Source organism: Micropterus salmoides, unplaced genomic scaffold, assembly GCF_014851395.1.
Source record: "Micropterus salmoides isolate LMB-PRFRI ecotype aquatic unplaced genomic scaffold, ASM1485139v1 Ms_hic_scaffold_7, whole genome shotgun sequence".
In the NCBI taxonomy this organism is placed as follows: Eukaryota; Metazoa; Chordata; class Actinopteri; order Centrarchiformes; family Centrarchidae; genus Micropterus; species Micropterus salmoides.
This window is the reverse complement of record NW_024044459.1, coordinates 28,950,659-28,975,525: the sequence shown is the minus strand read 5'-3', so window position 1 is coordinate 28,975,525 and position 24,867 is coordinate 28,950,659. Positions and strand designations below refer to the sequence as shown.

The window sequence follows — 24,867 nt, the reverse complement described above, 5'->3', positions numbered from 1 at the left end:
CGTTGTGTTGTCATAGCGGTTGTCTTGTTTAGCCTCTGCATTTGAGACCCTTTATGATAACAGGTAGCGCATATCCACCGGGTCACCTTGGGGGTGTGATTGGAGGAAGGGAAGAGGGAGGAAGCGGGCAAAGATGAGAGGAGGGGGAGGAGGGGGAGGAGGGGGAGGAGGGTGCTAGTGGGAGGTTGTTGTAGAGTTGGGGGACAGGGGGAGGATGATGGATGAAACAATGGATGGATGGCAAATATCTTCTGTAATCATCATCTTTTGTCTATCACACTGTCATCCATCTTCAGTCCTTAAGGCAGCCAGGCACTGTGTGTGTGTGTGTGTGTGTGTGTGTGTGTGTGTGTGTGTGTGTGTGCATAAGGAAATTCTTAATTCTTCTATAATGATAACTACAGGGTATAATGAATAATTGGCCAGAATAGGAATCTGTACTGATTGGGTGGATTTAGGCATGCACATGAGAACACCCGCCCTCTCTCCATCTCTCCCCACCACATATTTTGACCTTTTTGAGTCACTGCATCTCTTAAACACACACACACACACACACACACACACACACTTGGTTAGATCATAGTATTGCATGTGTGTTTGACAGATGGCTCCCTAAATGTGTTGTTAACATCTATTAGAGTGAAGGCAAAGATGCATTCTAGCAAATAAAAATCTAGCCACTGGCCGCACCATTCAAACACAATCACGCACGCACTATAAATGAACTCAGAGACACATATGAAATTACACACTGCAGCAGCAACTCATTGGTGTCCAAGCTCATGAAGACCTCAATTGATACCTTCACATCCCATTGCACTCCTATTTCACCTGGAGAAAGACCTTTTGATTACACAGGCTGAGAGTGATTGCTGCACACACACACACACACACACACACAGACAAACGCAAGCACACATACACGTAGATGCTCCCCGCATTAATAATTGCATTTGCGCTGCATGGCGCAGGTCTAAGGCGTTACGCAATGTCTCACTCCTCATTTCTCTCTCAGGAAGGAGCCAACATGTGATCAGCACATGGTGTACAAATGATGAACAAGCCAATGCAGTAGATTCTGTAAATACTCAATGTAAATCAAATACTTATCTGCATTTGATTGTGTGAAAAGAGAGAGAAATAGAGGGAGAAAGTGGAGGGTTAGCCTACAACATTGCAGCATTGCCCAAGGGAAAGCAGCAACAGTAGCAGCAAAGCCTGCAGATTCCCGGGGCACTGCAAAATGAAGCCATTTAAAGAGGGGAGATGGGCTGCAAGGAGGAGAGGGAGGTGGGACGAGATGGATGGGTGGATGGAGGGATTAGAGGAATAGCTTGTCAGGCATTCAGAACACACATTCTCCTGTACACGGCCCCCACAAGGTGACCTTCACACATGAACACATACGAATATGTATGCCCACATGCATGTATCTGTACATGCACTTGCTATATGTGACGGGGAAAAAAATCCAGAAAAGCTGCCCCATTTCTCAGATTTCCCTCTCAGTGGACTTTGGCTTTCATCCATTGCACCATTAGTTCATCTCACGCAGGATATAAAAAAATGCAGCTAAAAGACATATCAGACTACACAGACATAGACCTAAACTGGCCATAGAGTGAAAAAAATCCTTAAAGCCTAATGCAAAAAATGTTTGACACAGCAAAAGGTAAAAAGCAAAAGATTCTTAGGTAATGTGAGCACACCATTAGTTTTCATATTCATTTGATCTCTCTCTTTGTCATGTTTTTACTCTCATTCTTTTTATTCGCCTTCTCAGCGAAATCCCTTCATTCCCTCCCTACAGTGAACTGTATGTATGTGTGTAAGTATGTGAAAGTGTTGTGGTGTTCTCTTTACAAGAGACAAGAGAGGACGGAAGAGAGTCTGGAGAGGAGATACACTACATTACATCGGAGCAATGCCTCTCCTCTCCCCTCCTCTCTTGGCACCTTGGCAGCAGCGTTTTTTAGCGAAGCAGTTTAATCCAGCAAACGAGAGCACTCTCACTCGCATGTGACTGAATGTCTTTATGTTACGAGCCGTGATCCATTTAATCAAACAACAATAGAAGTCGTAAAGTCTTCTACAAACCGTAGAAATAATGCACCTGGCTCTCTGTCTGTCTGTCTCTCTCATTGTCTCTCAGATAACAGTTTTCCGGATGGGGTCGGAGGGTCATCAGGACATTGACCTTGCCATTCTCACTGCATTACTCAAAGGTGGGTGTGTGTATTTGTGTGTGTGTGTGTGTGTGCTGGAGTGTGTATGTACAATAAGTGGCATACATTTCAACGGTGCTCTCCGGGGATGTTGTTTTTTGGACGTTTCTGTGCATAAAAGGAGGATGTTAATCATTTCAGAAAGCATTCCTCTTACTGTCCCAGTTTAGGTGTATGTTTTAAAGCACTGTAGCAGTTCATAGCTCAGGAATAAAACAGACATCTGCTTATTATTTTCTTTTTCAAATCTCCATGAAGCAATTTTTGATCACTGGGGGGCAGGAAGACTCCTAAGCATTAAGTCTTGATATCAGATTTATGTATTACAATTACTTTCTTACAGTTTTATCAAAAACAGTGATGGGGAAATTACTTGGGCATAATTCTTGTCCAATATTATCCAGTATTTACTGGCTTGGTCCACTAACTCCTATCGAAATCTTTTTGTTTTTAAAATATTTGGCTTTTTCCAACACCTCACAACCTGTTGGTTTCCCAACTTTATGTATTAAATGACATATAACATTTTAATTGGTAAGCTTTAGAGGGGCTATTTGGCATATTTTGTTACCTTTGAACAGAATCGGGCTAGCTATTTTGCTTAGTTTCCAGTTTTATAGTATCACACTTAATATTTTCCACAAAATATTGAATCATTCCTTAAAATATGAGGAGATTGTGGCTCCCGTGCCCTACCAGATATTGAAGCCGTTTCAGAAAAGCTTGCAGGTTTCCTACTTTATATGCTAATAAAACCCTGATATCACAACAACACCTGCAAAATAATCAATTAGCATGAACACAGCTGCTCATTAACTGTGTGTCTAGAGACAAATAATTACAGGAAGACACTTAACAGTCACCAATGAATTTTGAAAAGTATTGTGTCTATTATTCCATTTCTTTTGAAGTATATATTGTATTTTAATTTGCATTTATCAATTTAGGTCAATGATCACTTTTAAAAGGCACACGTGGCCTAACTATATGCTATTATGCCACATGAGCTGCTCATATCATATCGCGGTATACAGCAATAGCAAGCAAGTCGTGATTTAAAGGCTCATATCTATCTTGGTTTCCCCCTCTACATGTACATCAATCAGCATGATAACTGCAGCACAGACATAAGGCATGACACAGTAAGATATAGAGGGATGAAAACAGAAGCTGCTTACACTGTAACAAATTGTTATGCAAAAATGAACTGGGTTACAAAATTGAAAATTTGTCAAGTGCAGACAAAGCAATTACACTCAGCCACCATTGTTCCCTATCCTCTACCTTATTTCCCACGTCAGTGTTTCCCATGCCCCCATCCTTCCATACCCACCCCTCGACACAACACACTCACACACACCCATAGGATACATACTTTTGATCTGTTGTTTATTAGCTTATATTGATCGTGGTTGCTCTTGCCTCTTCAAAGAATATGACTCTAACCAGGCACTCTGGAATTTGCTCACATATGCATGTGTGAACACAGCAGGTACATACTCATGCACATGTACAAAGAGACAGTGAGTGCTGTGGGACTGTTTAGCAATTCAGAGTGTATGATTGACTATCTCAGGAAGTGTTCCACAGAGAAACATTTAATTCCATACAGAGTGAAAACACAGTTTCACATAATTTATATCTCTGACATGTATGGACCCAAGGCTCATCTCAGACTCCCTATGTACACATCTTACTCTGTATTCTGCCGACTCCTTCTGTTGATCTGTCTTTCATTTCTGTTCACTTTTTAGCCCTTTCATATTCATTTCATTTTCCATTGTCATAAGAATGGCATGTATATGAATGAGTGAAAGGAGGTAAAAGATAATGAAAAGGAAGAGATCAGACGTGAAAGGATGAAAGGGGAACACTGAAAAAAGGGGCAAAAGGTGCTTTATGGTAAACAGCATGACGGTCATTTTGCATGCAAGTCTCATTCTGTGGCTGAGTGAATGAGACGCGTTAAGGCTTTTAGCGTAAAATGAAAACAGTCACATCCTGCCTGAGAGCTTTTTAAAACACTGGATTAGACTCCTTTGCTGAAGAACTAAGCTACTGCCTGAAGCTCAACAAGGCACAGCACAGTCAGGAATACAGGGTGATGGGGAGAACAGAGCAAGAGCACGAAAAGAGTGGGAACAGACAGAGCAGGAAGGAAAATGTAGCTAAAGACACATGCTATACCTGAGGGCCGTTTGGAGTAATTGATGGTCTGCTGTCAGAGGTAGTCAGTATCCTGAAGATTCGGTCCATAAAGTCAGTTGGCTGCGATTCAATCTCCCATGCAGGCAGACAGAATGAAGCCGCAGCCCTTTGATAAAGCAAGGCCACCTTGCCATTTAATATACAAATATCTCCACTAAAGCTCTTATTAGTGGGCTCTGCATCTTATTAGGAGGGCTCCGTCTGAACGTTAAGCTCCAGTAATGCTGTACAGGGCTTTAGAGAGGCCTGTAGAGAGCACAAAGTGATGATACTGGTGTGCCTATTAAAATTACAGTCTTGTCTACACACATGGGATTACTATTATACTTTTACTTTTATTACACTAGTTTTCTCTAAAGGCTTAGAAGAATTGTTGCTTTATCTTTCTCATTTTGGCATACCCCTCAGAGTGTACAGGTAAATTAGGAATGTGAACAGAAGACTGTGGTTTTGTGTTAGATCTTACTGGTCCGCATTGTTTGTAGTGTGCCACTACAACAGTGAATAGCAGCAGATGCTCTTTTTGTAGCACATTTAATAACATTTTTAAAGGGAAGCTGTTTTACATTGGATTATACTGTACAGTGCTAATCAGTTCTAAATAGAGAGGTTTGATTTTATATTTACAGTCCCAGTCTGTCCCTGTTTCATTTTATGCTGCATCTGAGTATGTTGTCCATTGGATGTTGTGTTTAAGACGAACTTGCCTCTACTTCATCCAGTATCATATTAACCAAATCAGATATGTCCAGATTGCCACCTTTTCGACCTTTTGTTTTGAATTTTTGATTTTTTTCATCTTCGTGTGTGAACATATTGTAGTTATTCTTCTACAGCCATGTTGATGTTGATGGAAGACCAGAGCACTGTGAGTGATATTGATGGACACAGCAAATCAGAGCAAACACAGTTGTGTGCCACATTTTATGCAGAGATGAGGTGAAGCGTTAAATTAAGTGATACATCAAAGACCAAGCTGTAATTCCCCAATGGGAAGACGTCTTCTTCTCTACAGATACAGAATAGGGCAGGAACAGAGTAGAAACATTAAAGTAAAGCAAAGATCCACCAAGCCTGAAGTTAGACAGCTCGCAAAAGAAGCAGACATCCCAGCACTTAAAGTAAAATTAAAGGGAGCTATAATTAGTCAACTGTAACTCCACAGCGCTACAAAATTTTGACTTCCATTAATGTTACACAGCTGGAGAAACTGCAACCAAACCATCATCATTGCACTATTGTCTCAATCTGTCTATATTGTTTTTGTTTATAGTGTGTGTGTATATATGTGTTCTCCATACTGTAGCCTGTGTGTGATCAAAACAACAACAGTAATGGTATCCAGCAGGGGCAATGAGTATATAAGTACATTTAGAGAATATAAAAAAAACAGTAAAGACAGATCATTATCTAGTTCATCCTCAGCACTGCTCCAGTGATTATAGTTTATTTCACTCTACAACTTGTTGTATTGTGACAATAAAACCTACCTACCTACCTACCTTATCAACAACAAAACTACAAAGCAGATTTAACAACTAAACAACTGATGAACAGCGTATAAGTACGTTTGGATCTTTGACTATGTATCAGTGTTTAAGAAGCCTTGTTTTCCAGAAATATGACATTGTCTCTCAACTCTCTTGTGTCCTCTTTCAGGTGCCAACGCTTCAGCTCCGACCAGCTGAGTTTGGCTCTGGCATGGAACAGAGTGGACATCGCCCGCAGTCAGATCTTTATCTACGGACAGCAGTGGCCTGTAAGAGCCATAAATAGATGAGAATAAACATACTAAAATGTTCTTTTAGCACATGATTGTTTTGACATTGTACCTCAGTCTTGACAGTACTGTCTGTTTACAGAAACAGCTGATATTAATAATAACAAGTGATACTGCTTACAAGTCAAGAAATGCAGCTCAATGCTTTACATTAAGACCAAATTTAAAAAATGATTGGACGGAGAAAGATAAAAGATACTTTCAGCTTTAAAGGGCAATTTGGATGCTCAGCTGAGGATTAGTCATGGGTGAAAGATTCAGCAACTGACAAATGGTTGCAAATGATAATCAAGCATTGCCGTGGTTATCTGTGAACATAATTGAAAAATGTGCATTCCTTGCAGTTTTCAAACTGTATATTTCAAAGCTATCTTAAAATGTCTAAGAATTGTATTTAAATTCACTTCATTTTGGATTTGTGATTTATGGAAGAGAAATGCACAACAGATAAAACAGAAGAAGAAACATTAAATCGATATATAGATTAAAATAGATCGTACAGTAAGTGTTGCTCCGCTCGCATGTTATATGAAATCCTATTATAATCCTGTTGTAGTTTAGACTATACTCCTGTATAGTTTGTAGCGTGTGCTGTGTATGGTATGTTCAGTATATGTGTTCTCCATCCCATCTGCCTTAGGTCGGTTCCCTGGAGCAGGCTATGCTAGATGCCTTAGTTCTGGACAGAGTGGACTTTGTCAAGCTGCTGATTGAAAATGGAGTCAGTATGCATCGTTTCCTCACACTTTCCAGACTGGAGGAGCTCTACAACACGGTAATAACAAATGCACATCATTTATGTGTATTTATAACACCCAGTGAACTGCATCCTTTGGCACATAGTTCAGTAGGGAGTTTCAAAGTAAAATGTTGATTGAAAGTTTACTTGCACAAAAAAAAATATGGTGCTGGTAGTGAACAGCGTGGCAGGCAGTGTCAACATTGTTCTAAGGAACTGTAAATACTGTCACTGATGGTAATAATATCCTCATATGTTGTGTTTCTTTTTCAACAGAGACATGGACCGTCCAACACGCTGTACCACCTTGTCAGAGATGTCAAGAAGGTATGACCATCACTGCCGTCCCTTCAGCTCCTTGGCTGTTCAGGCACACTGTATGGGAATGTTGGCTTGAATGTGTATATTAAAGAAGACATGTTTGACTACATAGCGTTTCAGTTGCTTTTTTTGCAGTGTGTGTGTTGTTACTCTGTTTGCATCAATTTGTGTGTCTACATTTTGGTAGCCCTAGTTGCTGTTAACTGCAAATAGAGGCCAGCTTTTCTCTTTCAGCTGGAGATGCGGGCTGCAGTGGCTGTGTAGAGCTATGCACGACTATCATCCCTCTCATGACTTTTCAGCAATTTACTCTGTTCTTTCTCTAAGGCATACACTTTCATGGTAAACAAACACTACATGTATTAAACATTGCTTTATCCACAGAACTTGAATTTTAGCAAACCGAGGCCACAGTGGAACTGCTGTGAGGCTGTGAAGGAAGAATGAATAATTTTTGAATCAGGAAATTGAGCATTCCCCCTACATAACATAGACTTTATTTTGCAACAGGGTTGTGTTATTATCATGTTTAAAACGATGAAATGGTGGAATCTCTTTCAGCATAGGTTTTGGCTATGTGGTTCATTATTTTTGCTGCATATCTGCTATAGCACCTTGATGATAGCAGCGATAAAAGTCAACAACCTAAAATTTTACATTCAGTACATGTCTGCACGCCAATTAAGAGTGATCCCACTGTTGAGAGATGATGGGAGAGGTCAGCAACAACACCATTAGCATTGAGAGGTGTTCATTAATTAAAGTGTTACTGATTACAGTAATGCTGCATGGTCCTCTGGTAGTCGCTCAAGAGACTCCATGTTGTAATCACTCCTGGTTTACCTCTTTGCTTTCTTTAAACACAACTCTGATCTCAAGACAGTGCAGAGAGAACATGCAGTGTATATTCCACAACATGTCACCATACATATGCCAAACACACACCGTAGTGCATGGCAAAACATCCCCCATTTTATTTTTGCAGAGCTGTGTGTCATTGCTGTAGAATAGCTGAGTGTTTGTGTATCGCTGTTGTATCATAGTACGATGCTAAATTAGATTTAACTGCTCGAGTTGACTCGCCATGTCATGGCTGTTTTCTTTCTTTCTCATTCTTCACTTTGGATTGCTTGGTCATACTGTTAGCAATCGGCAGGTCTTATTTTGATTCAGATGCAGGTGTTGCGCTAATAATAGCTGTAAGGACCCGACGAAGGTTGCTTGTAGGTTTAATCTGGTCCGTTCATTAGATTGTGTGAAAGCTGAGTCAGAAAACAGAGAATCAAAGAGATTGGCTCGTGGACTGCAGCTGCCAAAGCAGAAATTGGTTTTCCTACAGAGTAAATGAACAATGCAATTTTGTGGCCAAAGGTTGGTCACAATACACCTTGTGTCCCGAGTCTCAGATATCAGGAGCAGGTAGGAGAAAATCCAAATGTAACTGGACAGTTTTACTTTTTAGGTTTCTTGCCTAATTGAAAGTATAAATGGGCAGTAATTGTGATTGTTTATTTGTATCGCAGGTCATCATCTCACTAATCGATTTCAGGATGTGAGAACTGGGAAACACTGACCTTTTGAGAGTATATTGCATTATACATTGTGTCATTGTGATAATCTGGTGAGCTGACAAGTAAACAAAAGCAACTGTTTAACTAGTTGCTGTTAAAACCAGGGCTATGATATATGGAGGCAGGAAAGAGAAATTTTCAGTAGAGCAGCGTCCCCATTAAAAACTCTTGCGCTCTAAGCTACAGAGTATATTCACAAGAGGTGTAAACAAACAGTTATTAGCTTGAGCTTCACCACCACAGGGACTTAAAAGAGGGCTTGTCTGACTGCTGACTGGTCCATTTGAACTATATATATCACTAGGATGAGGAGGTGAAGCTTTGTGTGCTTACTTTAAACCGCAGATGTATGATAAGACAGTGTCTCATAAGCAGTGTCTGTGGCTCTCTCTACTTCAAGTATCAGTTGGCCTACCAGGGTTGGCCATGCTCATCTGCCATGTAATCTTTGGATAAGAAGACATACTAGGGATGCGTAGGACAGAGGAGTTGGAGATTGTGTGAAGGAGGGTGTAAAGATGTGTAAGGTGTAGCTCAAAGGAACAGAGGGGCATGTTAAGGGCACGAAAAGGAGCAGCGAGTGTTGGCATGGTTACAGTCGTCACGTGAAAGGACGTTTTTTTTTTCAACACGGATTCTCCCCTCCAGCGTTAATAGCTGTTTGGCTGTTTTTCCATGCTATTGCCACTCTCTTCCAGGTTAATGAAACATTACCACTTTCTCTTTCTTTTCCTCTCTTCAAGACTGCATTGAACCTCACTGAGAAGATCTCATCATTTCCTTAAATGCAAATTATGGCAAATCAATCAAAACATTTTTTACATCATTTGTAATTTTCCTCCCACGTAATATTCTCTGCTATTCATTTTCTGTTCCTCTATAAGAGAACAAGTTACTGCTTTGGGCTTTTAAGGTTCAAGTTCTAGAGAGCGTTCAGGAGTAATACCTTACCTGAAACTGTGACCAGTTTTTGGTTCAACCAAGATGTCTAATTCAAACCAAGGTCCATATATCAAAGGAGGGGTAAATAAAGGCAACTGATTGGAAGATACTTTCCCCTTGAAGACATTTCGCCTACCACCGAAGAGGCTTCTTTAGCTCTAGAGAAGCCTCTTGGATGATTTTCAATCAACGCCCAGTTGACCTTGATTTAACCCTCCTTGGATAACTAAGACCTGGATGACTGAGAATCTTCACAGACAAGGTCCACATAGTTTAAAGAATTCAAAATACAAAAATATAATCTGACCCACAGTCTGGTTGATATAACTGTTTGTTAAAGAAGCCGGAAGAGAGATCTTGCCTGAGTTTCTGTGTATGTCATTTCCCCTGCTCTTGCTTATCGTGCGGTTTACTCACTGACATTGTGTGTTCTTTCCAAGCAAGAATATCCAGGGTTCGGTTGGATCTACTTCAAGGTGAATCCGATAATCATGTTTTTTTTTCATAGCCAAAAACAGTTTGATATGGATTTTGTGAAGTGAGTGGATGACTGTGTGATTTGTGTTGTGCTATTGTTTCCCTCTTGTTTACCCTCCTTTATTAATCAGTTTTGCATGGGTTGTTGCCTCTTAACACTGTGTGGTTTTCTAGGGAAACCTGCCCCCGGACTACCGCATCAGCCTCATCGACATTGGACTGGTTATTGAATACCTCATGGGAGGGGCATATCGATGTAACTACACCAGGAAGAGATTCAGAACACTATACCACAACCTCTTTGGACCCAAGAGGGTGAGTGAATGATCTCTCACCTGCATTAGCATCCCACCATGTAATGCATTTCAACTGGGAATTTTTCATGTCATTAATCAAAGACCAATGTCAGGGAAATTATCCTCATGTTCAAATTAGCCCTGATAGGGACAGCATGCATAATATGGGCAAATTGTGTTTTATAATAAAAATGTGTAAGGATTGTGTACTCAAGGGCAAACTTCACCTTGCTGATGCAAGCAGTAAATTAGCATGTACATATAAATGTTGTTAGTTGTGACACGCCTGAATTAGCAGAAAATACATGAGGCACGTTATGTTTGAAACTGCATACTGTTCTGTATGCTGTTTTTTATACTGCATGTGGATTCTGATATTTCCTTTAGGAGATTAATTTCTAAGTTATAAATATCAGGAAATGTTTGACTAAAATGGTAGGACAGAAATAGTTTCTCTAGGAATAAATGGAAATGACTACTATTTTGGTTAGCTGATTTATAAGCCCAAACCACTAGGTCTGGGTTAGGGTTAGATAATGGTGCACAAGGATGGAATATATAAATCCACATATATCAGCCTGACTGCCCACCACCACATCCATTAAACACACACACATACACACACATTTAGAAATTGTATTTGTTATTGTACTGTTTAAATTTCGGTCACTAAATTAACACAAATCATAATCTCCTAAAATCAAGATGCTGTTCATCAGCAGAGGTTGCCCTCCCATTATTCTTCATTTCCACATCATGGAGAGGCAGCACAGTTCAGGCAATTATTAGCTTGATGCAACACATCATCCATCGATAGCAGTGGCTCTTCATCATGTGCCATCATAACCCCAAGAATATAGACACTTCATTTCAACCGCTTCATTTCAACCGCTCATCTCACGCATTAGCACATATTCAACCAAAGTGGAGGAACTGCTCATTGAAATAATGTGCTGTAGTGTTTGGTGGTTGTGTGTTTTACACCACACATACTGCACATTATATGGCATATGTTCATGTTATGTTTCTCTGATGTATAATTCTGCCTCAATAACTCACACACCATCTCAGCTGTTATGAAAATAGAAATATACACAGCTGTGGCGGAAATGCATCTGAAATGTCTGACGTGTGTATGTGAGTCTTTATGGGCCTGTTGATGTCATTGTATGTCTGCCATGGCAGCAACAAAGCAGCTGGAAAGACACAGATAAAGCGAAAGCACAGGGACCGGACAGAGACTGAGCAAAGTGGCAAAATGAGAGGGAGAGAGAATCAGTTCCGATTTAACTATGATTTTCATGATGAAATGAACGTGCGATCACATTCACGTGCACGCACGCACTCGCGCGAACACACACACAAACACATGTTAACCAAGAACAAAGCCTTGAAACACATGCAGATATCAAAATCCCCGCAGGAGTCCTGGGCTATTTTTACCAACTCAGATGATGGCTCATGAATGCATAATTCATACATGCCCTGCTTTAACACATATACACAGTACTGTACCAAATGCACAAATACTTTGCTTTAATACATGCAAACACACAACTATAATATATTGTTGCTGTATGTTTACTATACTGTCAGTCACACCAGCACAAAATGCTAATCCCTCAATGTTGTTGCCATTTTAAAAAACCCCCATTATACTGAAAGTGACTTGCCATATTAAAGAATATTTCTGGTCTCATGTGAGTGAGTCTGTCTGTCAATCTGTGCTGTGTTGTGCTTATAGAGTAAATTACTCTATAACATACATTCGACAAGGTCTTGTTCTGTTTGTTCATGTTGTTGTTGCTTTTCTAGCCCAAAGCCCTGAAACTGCTGGGGATGGAGGTGAGTGTTGATCTCATCAAGGTTGTTATTCCGTCACTGCTTCATTGTCTTCTCCCTCATAACGTGTTAAGTGTATAGTCAGTTTGCAGAATCTTTTCAGCAGAATAGTCATGTAATGGTGTGTGCTGTGTGCCTCACAGTCTATGAAAGGAAGACCTTGAGGCCTGTTTTATTGACTTTGCTGACAATCTGTATACACTTTTCAGCGACTTTAAGGCTCGTTGTCAAATACAATTATTAATACATTTCACACTGCCTTATACAAAGTTATTTTTTTTTCAGATTTGTGAAATGAAAAATAACTAACAAAAATATATGACTACATAACTGTTTAATGGCTCCAGACAGTACAACTGTATGTAACTCTTATGATACATGTCAGAGCAGCCCAGTTACAATTAACTGAATAGGTAATTATTAACCAACCCAGATAACATAATACATGGTTTGTGTACACACATGTATCCATGGTTTACATACCATGAAGTATCCACATCATAAAGCTTTTAACACAGCATGTGTCTACAGTTTTGTCAGAGGTATTTATATCTAATGTGCACAGCTGTCCATTCCCTTGTATGTCTGCCTGTTTGAAATCCGTCTCCCTGTCAGTGTGTGTTCTCTCTTTCTTTGTGTATGTACAGTCTTTACCTTAATGCCTTGCCCTCTTTTTGTATTCCACTTTATCATTCAATCAGTGTAGCAACCTGGCCATGACACAGAACATGTAAAGTTTACTTGGGCACTTCTGAAGATATACATTTATGGAGCTGCAATAATTCGATATCCATAAAATTACAAACTTACTCTTTTATAAATGTGTCACTGTCTATTATTACTGAATAATTTATTGCTGAACTATAATCATAGCTTTCTTTGTCCAGATAATCTCAAAGAAACCAGTTAATCAAGAACCAATGAAAATCTTTTGTCAGATCTCTGTAATTGATCAACCGTCAATTAATTAATTGTTAAAATGTGAAATTACTGGAGATCAGTGCCGTCCTACTGACATGGACACTAACTGACAGAGACAGGGAGTCAACCTGGAGACACTGGGGATTTCGCCTTTGGTGAAGTTATTTTTTTTAAACTCAAACAGAAAGGACAAGTAAAAAAGAGAGTAAAAAGTAAAATCAAAGAAAATTTTAAGTACAAGTGTGTAAGACCATGCCTGTTATGTGTATTTTGTGTGTAGCACTTTGACCACCTGTGTCCTCCGAAAGTCTGATTTTGCTTCTACATTCAACTAACTTTCACCGTGTGGAGGGTGAGCAATTTTAGAAAATGCATTATGAAAACATTTGCTGGGTGAAATGACCCCTCTAGACATGTGTCTGATGTGGCCACACACAGGGCTAGTCCTCCACAGATAAAGTCATGGGTACGATCCAGATTCTTGGTTTTACTTGTAACTTCAGTTTAGAATCCAAGCTTTGACTGAATACATTCATAAATAGCTCAGCCTCATCTTAAAACACTCTGTTTTGTAATATCATCCGTTACAAGTCACCCCAAAATATGTGCATCTCTTGTGTCTCTTTCTTTCCACCCCACTCACTTGCTGTGACTCTCCACCAGGATGACATGCCCATCCGCAGAGGCCGCCAGAAGACGACACGTAAACGAGAGGAGGAAGTGGACATTGATTTGGATGATCCTGAAATTAACCACTTCCCTTTCCCCTTCCATGAGCTTATGGTGTGGGCCGTGCTTATGAAACGTCAGAAGATGGCGCTGTTCTTTTGGCAGCATGGTGAAGAAGCTATGGCCAAGGCTTTGGTAGCATGTAAGCTTTGTAAGGCCATGGCACACGAAGCCTCAGAGAACGACATGGTGGATGACATCTCCCAGGAACTAAACCACAACTCCAGGTGGGCGACACAAGTTATATTCATACACACACACACACACACACACACACACACACACACACACTCACAAAAAAAGCCATCTCTGCTTGAGTGGTTTTAAACGTGATATTTCAGTATGGTGTGTATTTGTAGTGTTGAGCAAGACTTATCTCGCGGAAATATTTCTGCGCTTAATGATTAATGCAAAGTTAAGTGGAGAGTCTAGACGGGAACTTTTACCTCCACACTCCAGCGCATATGTTCAGATACACACACAAAAACACTAACATGCCTTCTTCCCTGTAAACTGACCAGTGTCAGACTACTCCAGGCTCCCATGGGATGTAAGTGACATAGATACAGAAATCTAATAACATGCATCACTGTTAATTTAGGATATGCATTTAAGATGAAGGTAATCACCAACAGATGAAAATTCTGCCTATGGAAATGACTGTTAATTGGTGTGTGTGTGGGGGGGGGATTAAGATACTACATATGAAGCACAGTGTGTCTGTGTCGAAGAAAGCCTACTGTCAGAGGCTGAAATTAGGGCAAAACTTAGACTCAGAGTATTGATTTATATTTATATTGTCTGGAAGGAGACGTATTAAAATGCTGGTGCAAGGGGTGGTGCTTTATGTGTGTGTGTTGGCCATATTACATTCCCATATTTAGGCATTTTTCGAAACCTGCACACAGTATTTCTTGTTCAGCGTGCATGTGAACCTCTTCACTTTGGAAACGATACAGACATAATTACCAGAGAATGTGGGCCCTCTTTGCCGAAATTGTGTGTATATCTACTAAAGAAATTAGATATGCTTGACCAACCTGTATGCTGTGTTGATATGCATAATGTTACATCTTTGTGCGTGGTCAAGTGTTTGTATGCTAATTTAATCTCCTTCCGAATTTGGCCAGATGGTCAGTGATTCCTTGGCCAGTTTAATTACATTTCTACATGCTTGGACAAAGTGTATTATTGTCTGTGTTCATGTCTCTGTGTGCCTGTATATGTCCTGCATATAATTTCCCAGAGAGTTTGCCCAGCTGGCAGTGGAACTCCTAGACCAGTCCTATAAACAGGACGAGCAGATGGCCATGAAGCTGCTGACATACGAGCTAAAGAACTGGAGTAACGCCACCTGCCTACAGCTGGCGGTTGCGGCGAAACACAGAGATTTCATCGCTCACACCTGCAGTCAGATGCTGCTGACCGACATGTGGATGGGACGCCTGCGTATGCGCAAGAACTCAGGCCTGAAGGTAATAGAAGTGGGCCAGACGTTTGGGATAACCTGTGGGTAAAGAAATGTGTACTTATATTAAATCAAATATCTGTGCACTCCACAGTGGCCTCAGGCTTTGGTGTTAGAGAGGCAGTTGTATTAGAATGCTTAAATTCCTACGCACTGCCTGAGAAAGGTTGGAGTAGGTAAGTTAATGAGAAATCCCCTCACAAACTACTGTAAACGTGGCTCAATTCACTGTGGGTCTGCTGAGTGGCTTACAGAAAAGTGGAGTGGTTGTACATGACAGCTACCAGGTGTGACGTGTGGGAATGAAAAGTGTAAATTGCTTTGGACATAATGTACCTGTATTAGAAGCAAAGGCCACCCAGTATTAGCCTATGACAAATATATCAGTACATACAGTACAGGCCAAAAGTTTGGACACACCTTCTCATTCAGTGCGTTTTCTTTATTTTCATGACTATTTACATTGTAGATTCTCACTGAAGGCATCAAAACTATGAATGAACACATGTGGAAGTATGTACTTAACAAAAAAGTGTGAAATAACTGAAAACATTTCTTATATTATAGTTTCTTCAAAGTAGCCACCCTTTACTCTGATTACTGCTTTGCACACTCTTGGCATTCTCTTGATGAGCTTCAAGAGGTAGTCACCTGAAATGGTTTTCCAACAGTCTTGAAGGAGTTCCCAGAGATGCTTAGCACTTGTTGGCCCTTTTGCCTTCACTCTGCGGTCCAGCTCACCTCAAACCAACTTCATTGGGTTCAGGTCCGGTGACTGTGGAGCCAGGTCATCTGGCGCAGCACTCCATCACTCTCCTTCTTGGTCAAATAGCCCTTACACAGCCTTGAGGTGTGTTTGGGGTCATTGTCCTGTTGAAAAATAAATGATGGTCCAACTAAACGCAAACCGGATGGGATGCATGTCGCAGAATGCTGTGGTAGCCATGCTGGTTCAGTATGCCTTCAATTTTGAATAAATCCCCAACAGTGTCACCAGCAAAGCACCCCCCACACCATCACACCTCCTCCTCCTTTTCCGGACTGACTGACCTTCATTTGTTAAAGTAATGATGGCCACTCGTTTCCCTTTACTTAGCTGATTGGTTCTTGCCATAATATGATTTCTAACACTTGTCCAATAGGGCTGTCGGCTGTGTATCAACCTGACTTCTGCACAACACAATTGATGGTCCCAACCCCATTAATAAGGGAAAGAATTCCACTAATTAACCCTGACAAGGCACACCTGTGAAGTGAAAACCATTTCAGGTGACTACCTCATGAAGCTCATTGAGAGAACGCCAAGGGTTTGCAGCGCTATCAAAAAAGCAAAGGGTGGCTACTTTGAGGAATCTAAAATACAAGACATGTTTTTCAGTTATTTCACACTTTTACACAATTCCATATGTGTTCATTCATAGTTTTGATGCCTTCAGTGAGAATCTACAATGTAAACAGTCATGAAAATAAAGAAAACGCATTGAATGAGAATGTGTGTCCAAACTTTTGGCCTGTACTGTATACATATACAGAAACAAGAAATTGCAGAATTAAATGCAGGTAATTAGAAACAATGTTGCCATTGCATAGTTTGCCCACCAGAGAGCACCAAGTTCGTTTTTCAACTTTAAAATGTAAAATCAGTGCATATATTTGTTGCAGTTCTTGAAATATCCACATATACATTGTTCTCGAATATCAATGTCAGTCTTAAAAATCCAGCGTCAGTCAGGTTCTAATTTGCCATTGAGATACAGTATCTCTGCTGTCAGGGAGTCCAGGTCAAGGTGGACAGCAAAAATAATATAAAATATATATAAAAGTACAGGTACAGGTAACAAAAAACATACCCAAACACAACAAACAGATACAAAACATAAAAGGATCAGGGACTAAAAAGAATCATGATTCATGATCAATCATGATGATTAAAAGCAATCCCAATTTTCTGCCAAAACTGATTTTGACGTCAGGAAACCAGATATGTATTGGGGTAATTTACCCAGTAAAGCTTTTGCAGTCAAGACTAACATACAGGATTTTAATAATTAAGGTTAGTTAATGTAGGTGAAATTATGCACTTAAAGATACACTGTGAGCCAGTCAAAGTCGCTTGTGATGGTGGGGAAGAGGAGGAAAGAGGTTTATTGGATAGTAATACTTTGGAGAAACATTAGGAGTGCAATGAGGTGGCCTTTCTGGTTGAACCACAACTCCGTTAGTGTAGGCCTACGAAGAATTCTCTTAAGCCAGAGGGAACAGAAGAACTGACCTTAATTACTAAAAAACCTTTAAATTGTGCCCCCTCCCCTTGAGTCAAGGGGAGAGGTTTTATTTCTTTTAGTTGAGTTTTGATCAATTTTCCCTCATGTGAGTTTTCCAGACGTCTGGCAGTAGGGTGATTGGGGGCAGCTGGTCAGATCAGAGAGGTTAGAGTTATTTATAATGAAGAGTTGCCCTGGGAGTTGCTGAAGGGACGGCTGGGTTCACACTCATTCATACACAGAGTGAGACAGAATGATGGGTCTGGCTGGTCTAGCTTCTTGGAGCAGGGCAAGACAGCTTTAAGTATGGGTTGGCCTTTGCAGGGAGGGAAAGAGAGAGTGCTCTGCTAAAGCAAGCTCATTGGAGCAGAAAGACAGAAAGGGAACCACAAGTGGAACAAACAAGATTCGGTGCCCCCAGGAGTTCATGATATACAGCAAATAACATTGTCAAAATAATATGTGTGCCCATTTTTGAGTTTCCATAGTTGTGAGGGCAGTCAGCTTCAACCCTGCAACACTCTAACTCATGTCAGAATGGTTACTAGAGGCTACATATGGACTATGGATTGCAAAGAAGAATACATTGATTACTTCACACATCAATAAATCGCTGCTTTCGACCCCTTGACATCACTGATGACAAGAGAAGCTGAGGCATCAATTTCTGTGCTGTGGTTATAATTGTATTTCTCACTAGTCACTTTTCATATATTCACTAGTCTAGTCATCTGGCTTCAGACTGCTTTATTATTAAATTATAACATGATACTTTTACACATCAGAAATTAATGTAAAGTTAAATGGATAAAATTTTTGTGCAATTTTTAACCAGCAGTCAATGCAGTGAAAATAGCTTAATTTTCACTTTCAAATTAGTTAGACAGCTGCTTCCAGAGATAAGAAGACGCTCAATTATACTGCTCACCATCTTCTTCTCTTTCCCTTGTTCATCACCTTCCCACTGTGGTAACAGTCTCACTCGGGCTTTTCTTGTTTGACTGGTATGTATCTGAAGTGTTTACAGGACGCCTGCCTCCTTTATCTGCTGCGGGTGCTTGTCCCTCTCATCCATCGTGGCAGCGCAGTACCCTTGCTGCCTGTCTGGACTAATGCTTTTGTAATTGACTTCCACAATAAGAACCCTCGCCCTGGCTGTCGTAAATACCAATGTTTTGTCATTCAGCCACGCGCAGGCCGGGGCATGATGGGGAGGTGTTGTTGAGGGTACATTTATATAATGTGAGTTTCACATGTGCGGGCCGATAATGAAGGCTGTTTTGTTCCAGACTGTCTGTGTCCTAATTTCCGCACCGCTACTGATGAAACTGCGCACCTTCATCACATCTGTCGCTTCTAGCTCTTCTCTCTAACTTTCCTCCTCCTCCACTTCCCATTTCCCTCGTCACCCAGGTAATCTTAGGCCTGCTTCTGCCGCCGTCCATCCTGAGTCTGGAGTTCAAAAACAAGGATGAGATGTCTTACATGCCCCAGGATCAGGAGGCCTACCTGCAGGAGAAGGAGGAGGAGGAGCCTGAGAAACCAGTCAAGGAGAAGGAGGAGGAAGACATGGAGTTCACAGTAAGATCTTACTGTGAGGCGCAGTACAACTCCGTGGTGAGAGAACCCACCTCAGCCCCGCATCTCAGAATCTATACACATATTCTAACTTTAGGCAATACACACATGCTTTGTTCAGATTACAAAACTGATCATTGAACACACAGCCCAGATTCTGTATCCGTTGTAAATATCTCTTGTGGACTAGTTGAGATGTGGATATGCACACACATACACACAGTTCTACCCCCGCCAAACCCCACTCCACACACAACACACACACATACTTGTTTCTCTATTCTGGCCAACTGGACCTTTCCAGCCAAATTGGCCTTTCCTGTTTCTCGTCGTCTCAGCAAAGACATGGTCGTGGAGTTGTAGCGTCTCAGTCTGTCGCCGCTTGTGGGTTCCCTCGTGTATGTTTCTTCTTCCATCTATCTCCTTCTCTGTTTCTCTCTTGCCTTTCCTTTGGTCCCTCTTGTTCTCTGCCCAGCTCTCTCTTTGCTTCTTTTGCTTCTTTATTTCCTTTACTTTCAGCTCCCCCTCTCTCTCTCTAGCTCTTTCTCTCTTTCTCCCTCTCTCCAAGCTCAGTTCTGATTGAGGTACAGTACTGTATGTCAGCCGATTGCTGCCCCTCACTCTCTCCCATCATGATGATGGCTTGCTGCAGCATACCACTCAGCATGTCGGCTGCTGAGCATGGGAGGCCCAGGCTTTTGCATTATATAACCATGTCCGCCTGCTGCTGCAGAGCTTAAATCATGCAGAGTCTGAGCACCTTCTCCCGGCTCACAGTGGAAGAGTTGGTCCATCTGCATAGACATGGATGTACAGCAGGATTAAGATCGTTCCATTTCAGTCCAATCAATTCTGGAGATTATACCAAGATCCAGTCTGTGTGTTGAATACGAAAGACACTGTTAATACACAGACTGGATCTAAGGTTGTCCCATTAAGTGATTGAAGTGAAGTTGAACGCCTTTCAGCACCACTGTACATACTCTCCATTTGCATTGAGCACAGCCAGCAAGCCAGCGCAAAGATTCACAAAAGTGGGCCTTTATACACATGCAGTCCTTGAGGCACTGTGGTGTTAAACAAGACCCCTGCTGCCAGAGGATGCATTTGCAATGAGCCCCCTGACATTGCACTGGCTTCTAACTGTACAAATGCACCTTCAAATACTTATGAATCACACAAAGATTCATACAGATAAACACAGACTGCTACACCACAGAGGGAGATTGTATTGTCCAGTCCTCAGATGCTCTAGATAAACCACACTGTGATGAATGTTATAGCTCGTGTGATAGCTTGTGTCCACTTGCTGATCGGATAATGTGCATGTTTAGTACATTAAAGGCATGGTGTGATTTACACACTGGCATCTGAATCTTTTCACCCTGAAGGCCCTGTCTGTGTGTGCCTTGGACAAAACTTTGGCTGAACATGTTTCACATATTTGGAAAAAATATAAATCCCTTGATTACTTACTGATGGTGATTTTTTCTTTGATTTCTTCTGATGGTTGTATCACTGTTTATCACCACCTATTCAGTGGCCTGGGAACCAACTCCTCATCATGTATTGAAAATTTTGGACCGACTTTAAAACATTTTATCTTTGCCCAGGTCTGTTATACTGCCCTGCTAAGTGCAGTAACTACAGAAGCAGTGAAGTTGAGTAAACGGTTTAAAGTTTATAGACTGCACGGCAGACTCTAAAACCGATAGAATGGTTGTAATACATTGTCGTCTTTTTAGACAGGTTATTTTACCCTAAACAATAATTGATGTAGAACACACTACCTAAAAAATGCAGGTACTGCACTTTGCCTTTGGAAACACAACACGGGATGCTGAGAGAATATGTAGTATGTACCAACAAAATGTGTTCTCTCAGCTTTTTTTTCCATTTTAACTAGTTTGTTCAAAGAAATAACTTTAGTTTGATTATTATTTGCAGTTTATATCTTATACAGATTAAGAGTTTCTGTGTTTCTTGTACTATTAACACTTATATAGAAGTCAATATAATACATAGCTGTCTAGTTAGCTGTTTTTCTCTGGATTACCGAGCCGGAATGCAATAACTACACTGCCAACATGCAGACATGGGGTTTTGATTTGGTTTATAGGTTCGTTTTGTAGTTCCTGCAAGCTTAAACAGAGTAACTGCACATTTATCTCTGGCATAGTATTTTTGTAGAGTAAAACAGATGTCAAATTCGGGATATAATTCAATTTTGGCCAAATATGTAGTCACTGCTTTATGCCTTTGTAGGGCAGTATACTTCCTGACATACAATACAATTACATTAACGAACTCCCTCAGAGGTCTGGTGTTGCTTTGACATTAAGACCATGACCCATAAAATCAGTGGGCTTCGAACCCTCTCTCATGGATAAGGAAATGTGTCACAGATTGAAATGAGATATCTATGTCTTCTCTTTTTCCTTTTCCTTTTCTGTCTTCTTTCTGTCATTATCATGTCTCTCTTCTGCCTCGTAATTGTTGTCTGAGACACAATCCATGAGTGTCTGTGTCTGCGTCATACTGTGTTACCAGCCTTCACCCAACACTCCACCTCAAACACACATTTCACATTTTGGAATGATGACATTGCCTGTGCTTGCTTCTTTGATTGTGATATTAAAACTGTGCAGTAACCATAATGTAACCCTCTTCCACTTCTCCTTTTTTCTCCTTTTTTCTTTGTTTTTCGACTCTTCCCATCCCTCCTCCCTTATACATACTTGTCCCCATCTCCATCCTTTCTCTGCATCTCCCCCCACACTCCGTCTTCCCAATCCGTCACACTTCCCTCTTCCCACTCTCTCCATCCCTCTATCCCTCACACCTTTCACTCTTTCCTCCCTCGCTCCATGTGGGGTTTGCATTGTCTCCAGGCAATGCTGGGTAAAGTAACCACAGAGACATCCAGAAAGAAGGATGTTGAGGAGGTTCAAAACCGCCACCGCCTCATCCCCATGGGACGCAAGATATACGAGTTCTACAACGCTCCAATTGTCAAGTTCTGGTTCCATACGGTCAGTGTCGGCTTCAACCACCTACATACTCAGCTTCCTGTTGGCACTGTCAGTGCCTACTGTATTTCAGCAACAGCATCAATTGCTGGTTCCTGGCCATTAGCTTCTACTGCCACAGTGCCTCTATTGTCATTAACCTCCTGTTCTACCCTGTAATTACGCAGCTTTACTGGGGTGGGAAAGTTTAGTGTGAAAGAGATGGGGAGAGTGATGGATGCAACATGCTGAGGAAAGTACAGGGGAGTGAGGAAGAGAAAGGGATCGAACATCAAACAAGGAGGTTTGTGTTCACTGTGTAAACACACACTGAAACCTCTTGAGTCATGGCATATTGCCAATAGATTAAATATTTAATTACATAAGTATCATTAGATTTGATGTTTAGTTTGAGAGTGTTTAAATGTGTGTGTGTGTGTGTGTGTGTGTGTGTGTGTGTGTGTGTGTCTTTACATCTTTCCATACAGCACTGTTCATGTAGATTCTATAACTCTAAATGTCTTAGAAGAAGTCTCTGCATAGCTTGTCTTTTGTACAGTGTCTGCCTGTTAGCGCGTGTGTAATGTTCATATAAGATGACCTTTTGTTTCCCATAACCTGTTTTGAGCTCCTTCAATTTGCTTGCTTAGTGAAAACATCTCTACATCACCAGCAGGGCTTTCACTGTTTTATTTATGCTGAGAAAATATTTTGACTGCCTTTTGTTTCATCTCATTTTCCTTTCTCTGACTATTAACTCCCCTCCTCTTCTCCCCCCTCACGTCTCCTTTCTGCCCTTCAGGTTAAAGAAAAATGTTCTACTGTGTATTTCATTGTTGCGCTCGTAGAACAGATGATGGGTTTTAGGAGTATAAGTGTGGTCTTTACCTCATTACCAGATTTGTATTCAAACCTGTCATCCGCCATAGAGCATGGCCCCCATTTATAGTTGTATTAGTCAGAATTATCGCACAAACCAACTGTGCATGTGGGACTGAAAGAAGACATAATTAAAATCACTTAACCTGCTTACATCACTGGATTGTTTGATTTAAACCTGGGGTATGTAATGTTTGAGAACTAGCAAGAGACAGCTAGATTTTGAAAGCATGTAACCAAAAAACCACCCCCTCCCATCAGGCCTCCCTCCAAAGCCACTCCCCCAAAACACATCTTCATGCGCATTGAGTGCATGGGCATGAGTGGTAGGCGGGTTGGCCAGCCAATCATTTCATTCAGACCTTTTTACAGCCCGACAGCCACAGATACAGGATTTTTTTCATTTTTGTGTCAGAAAATTTAATTTATTGATTGCTGTCGGGATGTAAAGAGAATTTTAACACACGTAACAAAAAAAATGCTTCTGAAATAAATTGCCTACCCAAAGCTAAAATTAAATTATTAATTAAATATATTAAATCTTTTTGTTGTTGTAATTTAAAGGTAAAAATGAACTCAGATGATACTGTGTCACCAACCACTGAATCAAAACATGTCAAATATCTGATTGAAATCCAGTTATGTCAGGACCTGTGAATGAGGAAAACACATAAAAATGGATGTTGAATACATTTGTGTCAGTTCGTCCCGGCCTCATCTTTAGATCGTTATAGCTTGCATTGCATCAACGTTTGTCTGTCTAGTCTGGATGATGACAAGTACAAATAAGTGCAGGAAAAATGAAAGTGGACAGCTGATATGTATTTAAATAGATGCAGCCACAGGAGTACGCATACTGGACATTTTCAGGCAGAGTGTCAGGGGACAACAATCAGGTGTCTTGACATGAAATCACTATTATCAGATCTGAAAAACTGCATTAGAGCGAGGTATAATGAGGGTCAATTATTCATCATGCTCTACAGTTTGCTGATTTGGAAAAGGCACACGAACACATACACATAACCATAAATGTGGCCCTCTGCTGTTGTGTTTTTTCGTAGATGGCATACGTGGGCTACCTGATGTTGTTCAACTACATCGTCCTAGTCAAGATGGACCTGTGGCCCTCTGCTCAAGAGTGGATCGTCATCGCTTACATCTTTACCAACGGCATTGAAAAGATGAGAGAGGTACAACAGGTCTTTGCAGTGGCTACATGCAAACATGCACCATGCGTGCACAACTATACTGAACACACAATAATCAATTCTTTTCACCACTACCCAGTGAACTAACGACAAAGCTCATCGTTATCATATCTCATAATAAATAGGGAAAACTGTGAGGCGGCCATTGAAGGGGAAGCAAAAGAAAGTCAAGGGGAAAGAGAAAGAGAAAGGAAGGGGAAACAGGGTGGTGGGAATGAAGATAAGAGACAGAGATGGGAAAAAAAGAGAAAGAAAAAGTAAATAGAAAATACAGGTAAGAGGCCATGTTAGACTATCTAGATCTGCCTCCCTCTTTGGCTTTGTTTGTACTGGAAGTGTATGAAATGCATTAATCATTATGTCACATTATTCTCAGCAGCACAACAATGTCTCAGACCTCATGTG

The 24,867-nt window shown here is 40.8% G+C and overlaps 1 protein-coding gene across 1 annotated transcript in view; it reads left to right on the top strand.

Annotated features, from left to right (window-relative positions):
* Positions 1-24,867, top strand: part of trpm3 (transient receptor potential cation channel, subfamily M, member 3) — a 143,617-nt gene that overhangs the window by 106,218 nt on the left and 12,532 nt on the right. The window contains 12 exon segments of the mRNA XM_038704231.1: positions 2,156-2,228; positions 6,096-6,113; positions 6,116-6,195; positions 6,857-6,991; positions 7,232-7,282; positions 10,441-10,581; positions 12,378-12,407; positions 13,989-14,281; positions 15,301-15,529; positions 19,200-19,403; positions 22,256-22,396; positions 24,316-24,444. Coding sequence (XP_038560159.1) covers positions 2,156-2,228; positions 6,096-6,113; positions 6,116-6,195; positions 6,857-6,991; positions 7,232-7,282; positions 10,441-10,581; positions 12,378-12,407; positions 13,989-14,281; positions 15,301-15,529; positions 19,200-19,403; positions 22,256-22,396; positions 24,316-24,444 — 1,524 coding nt within the window.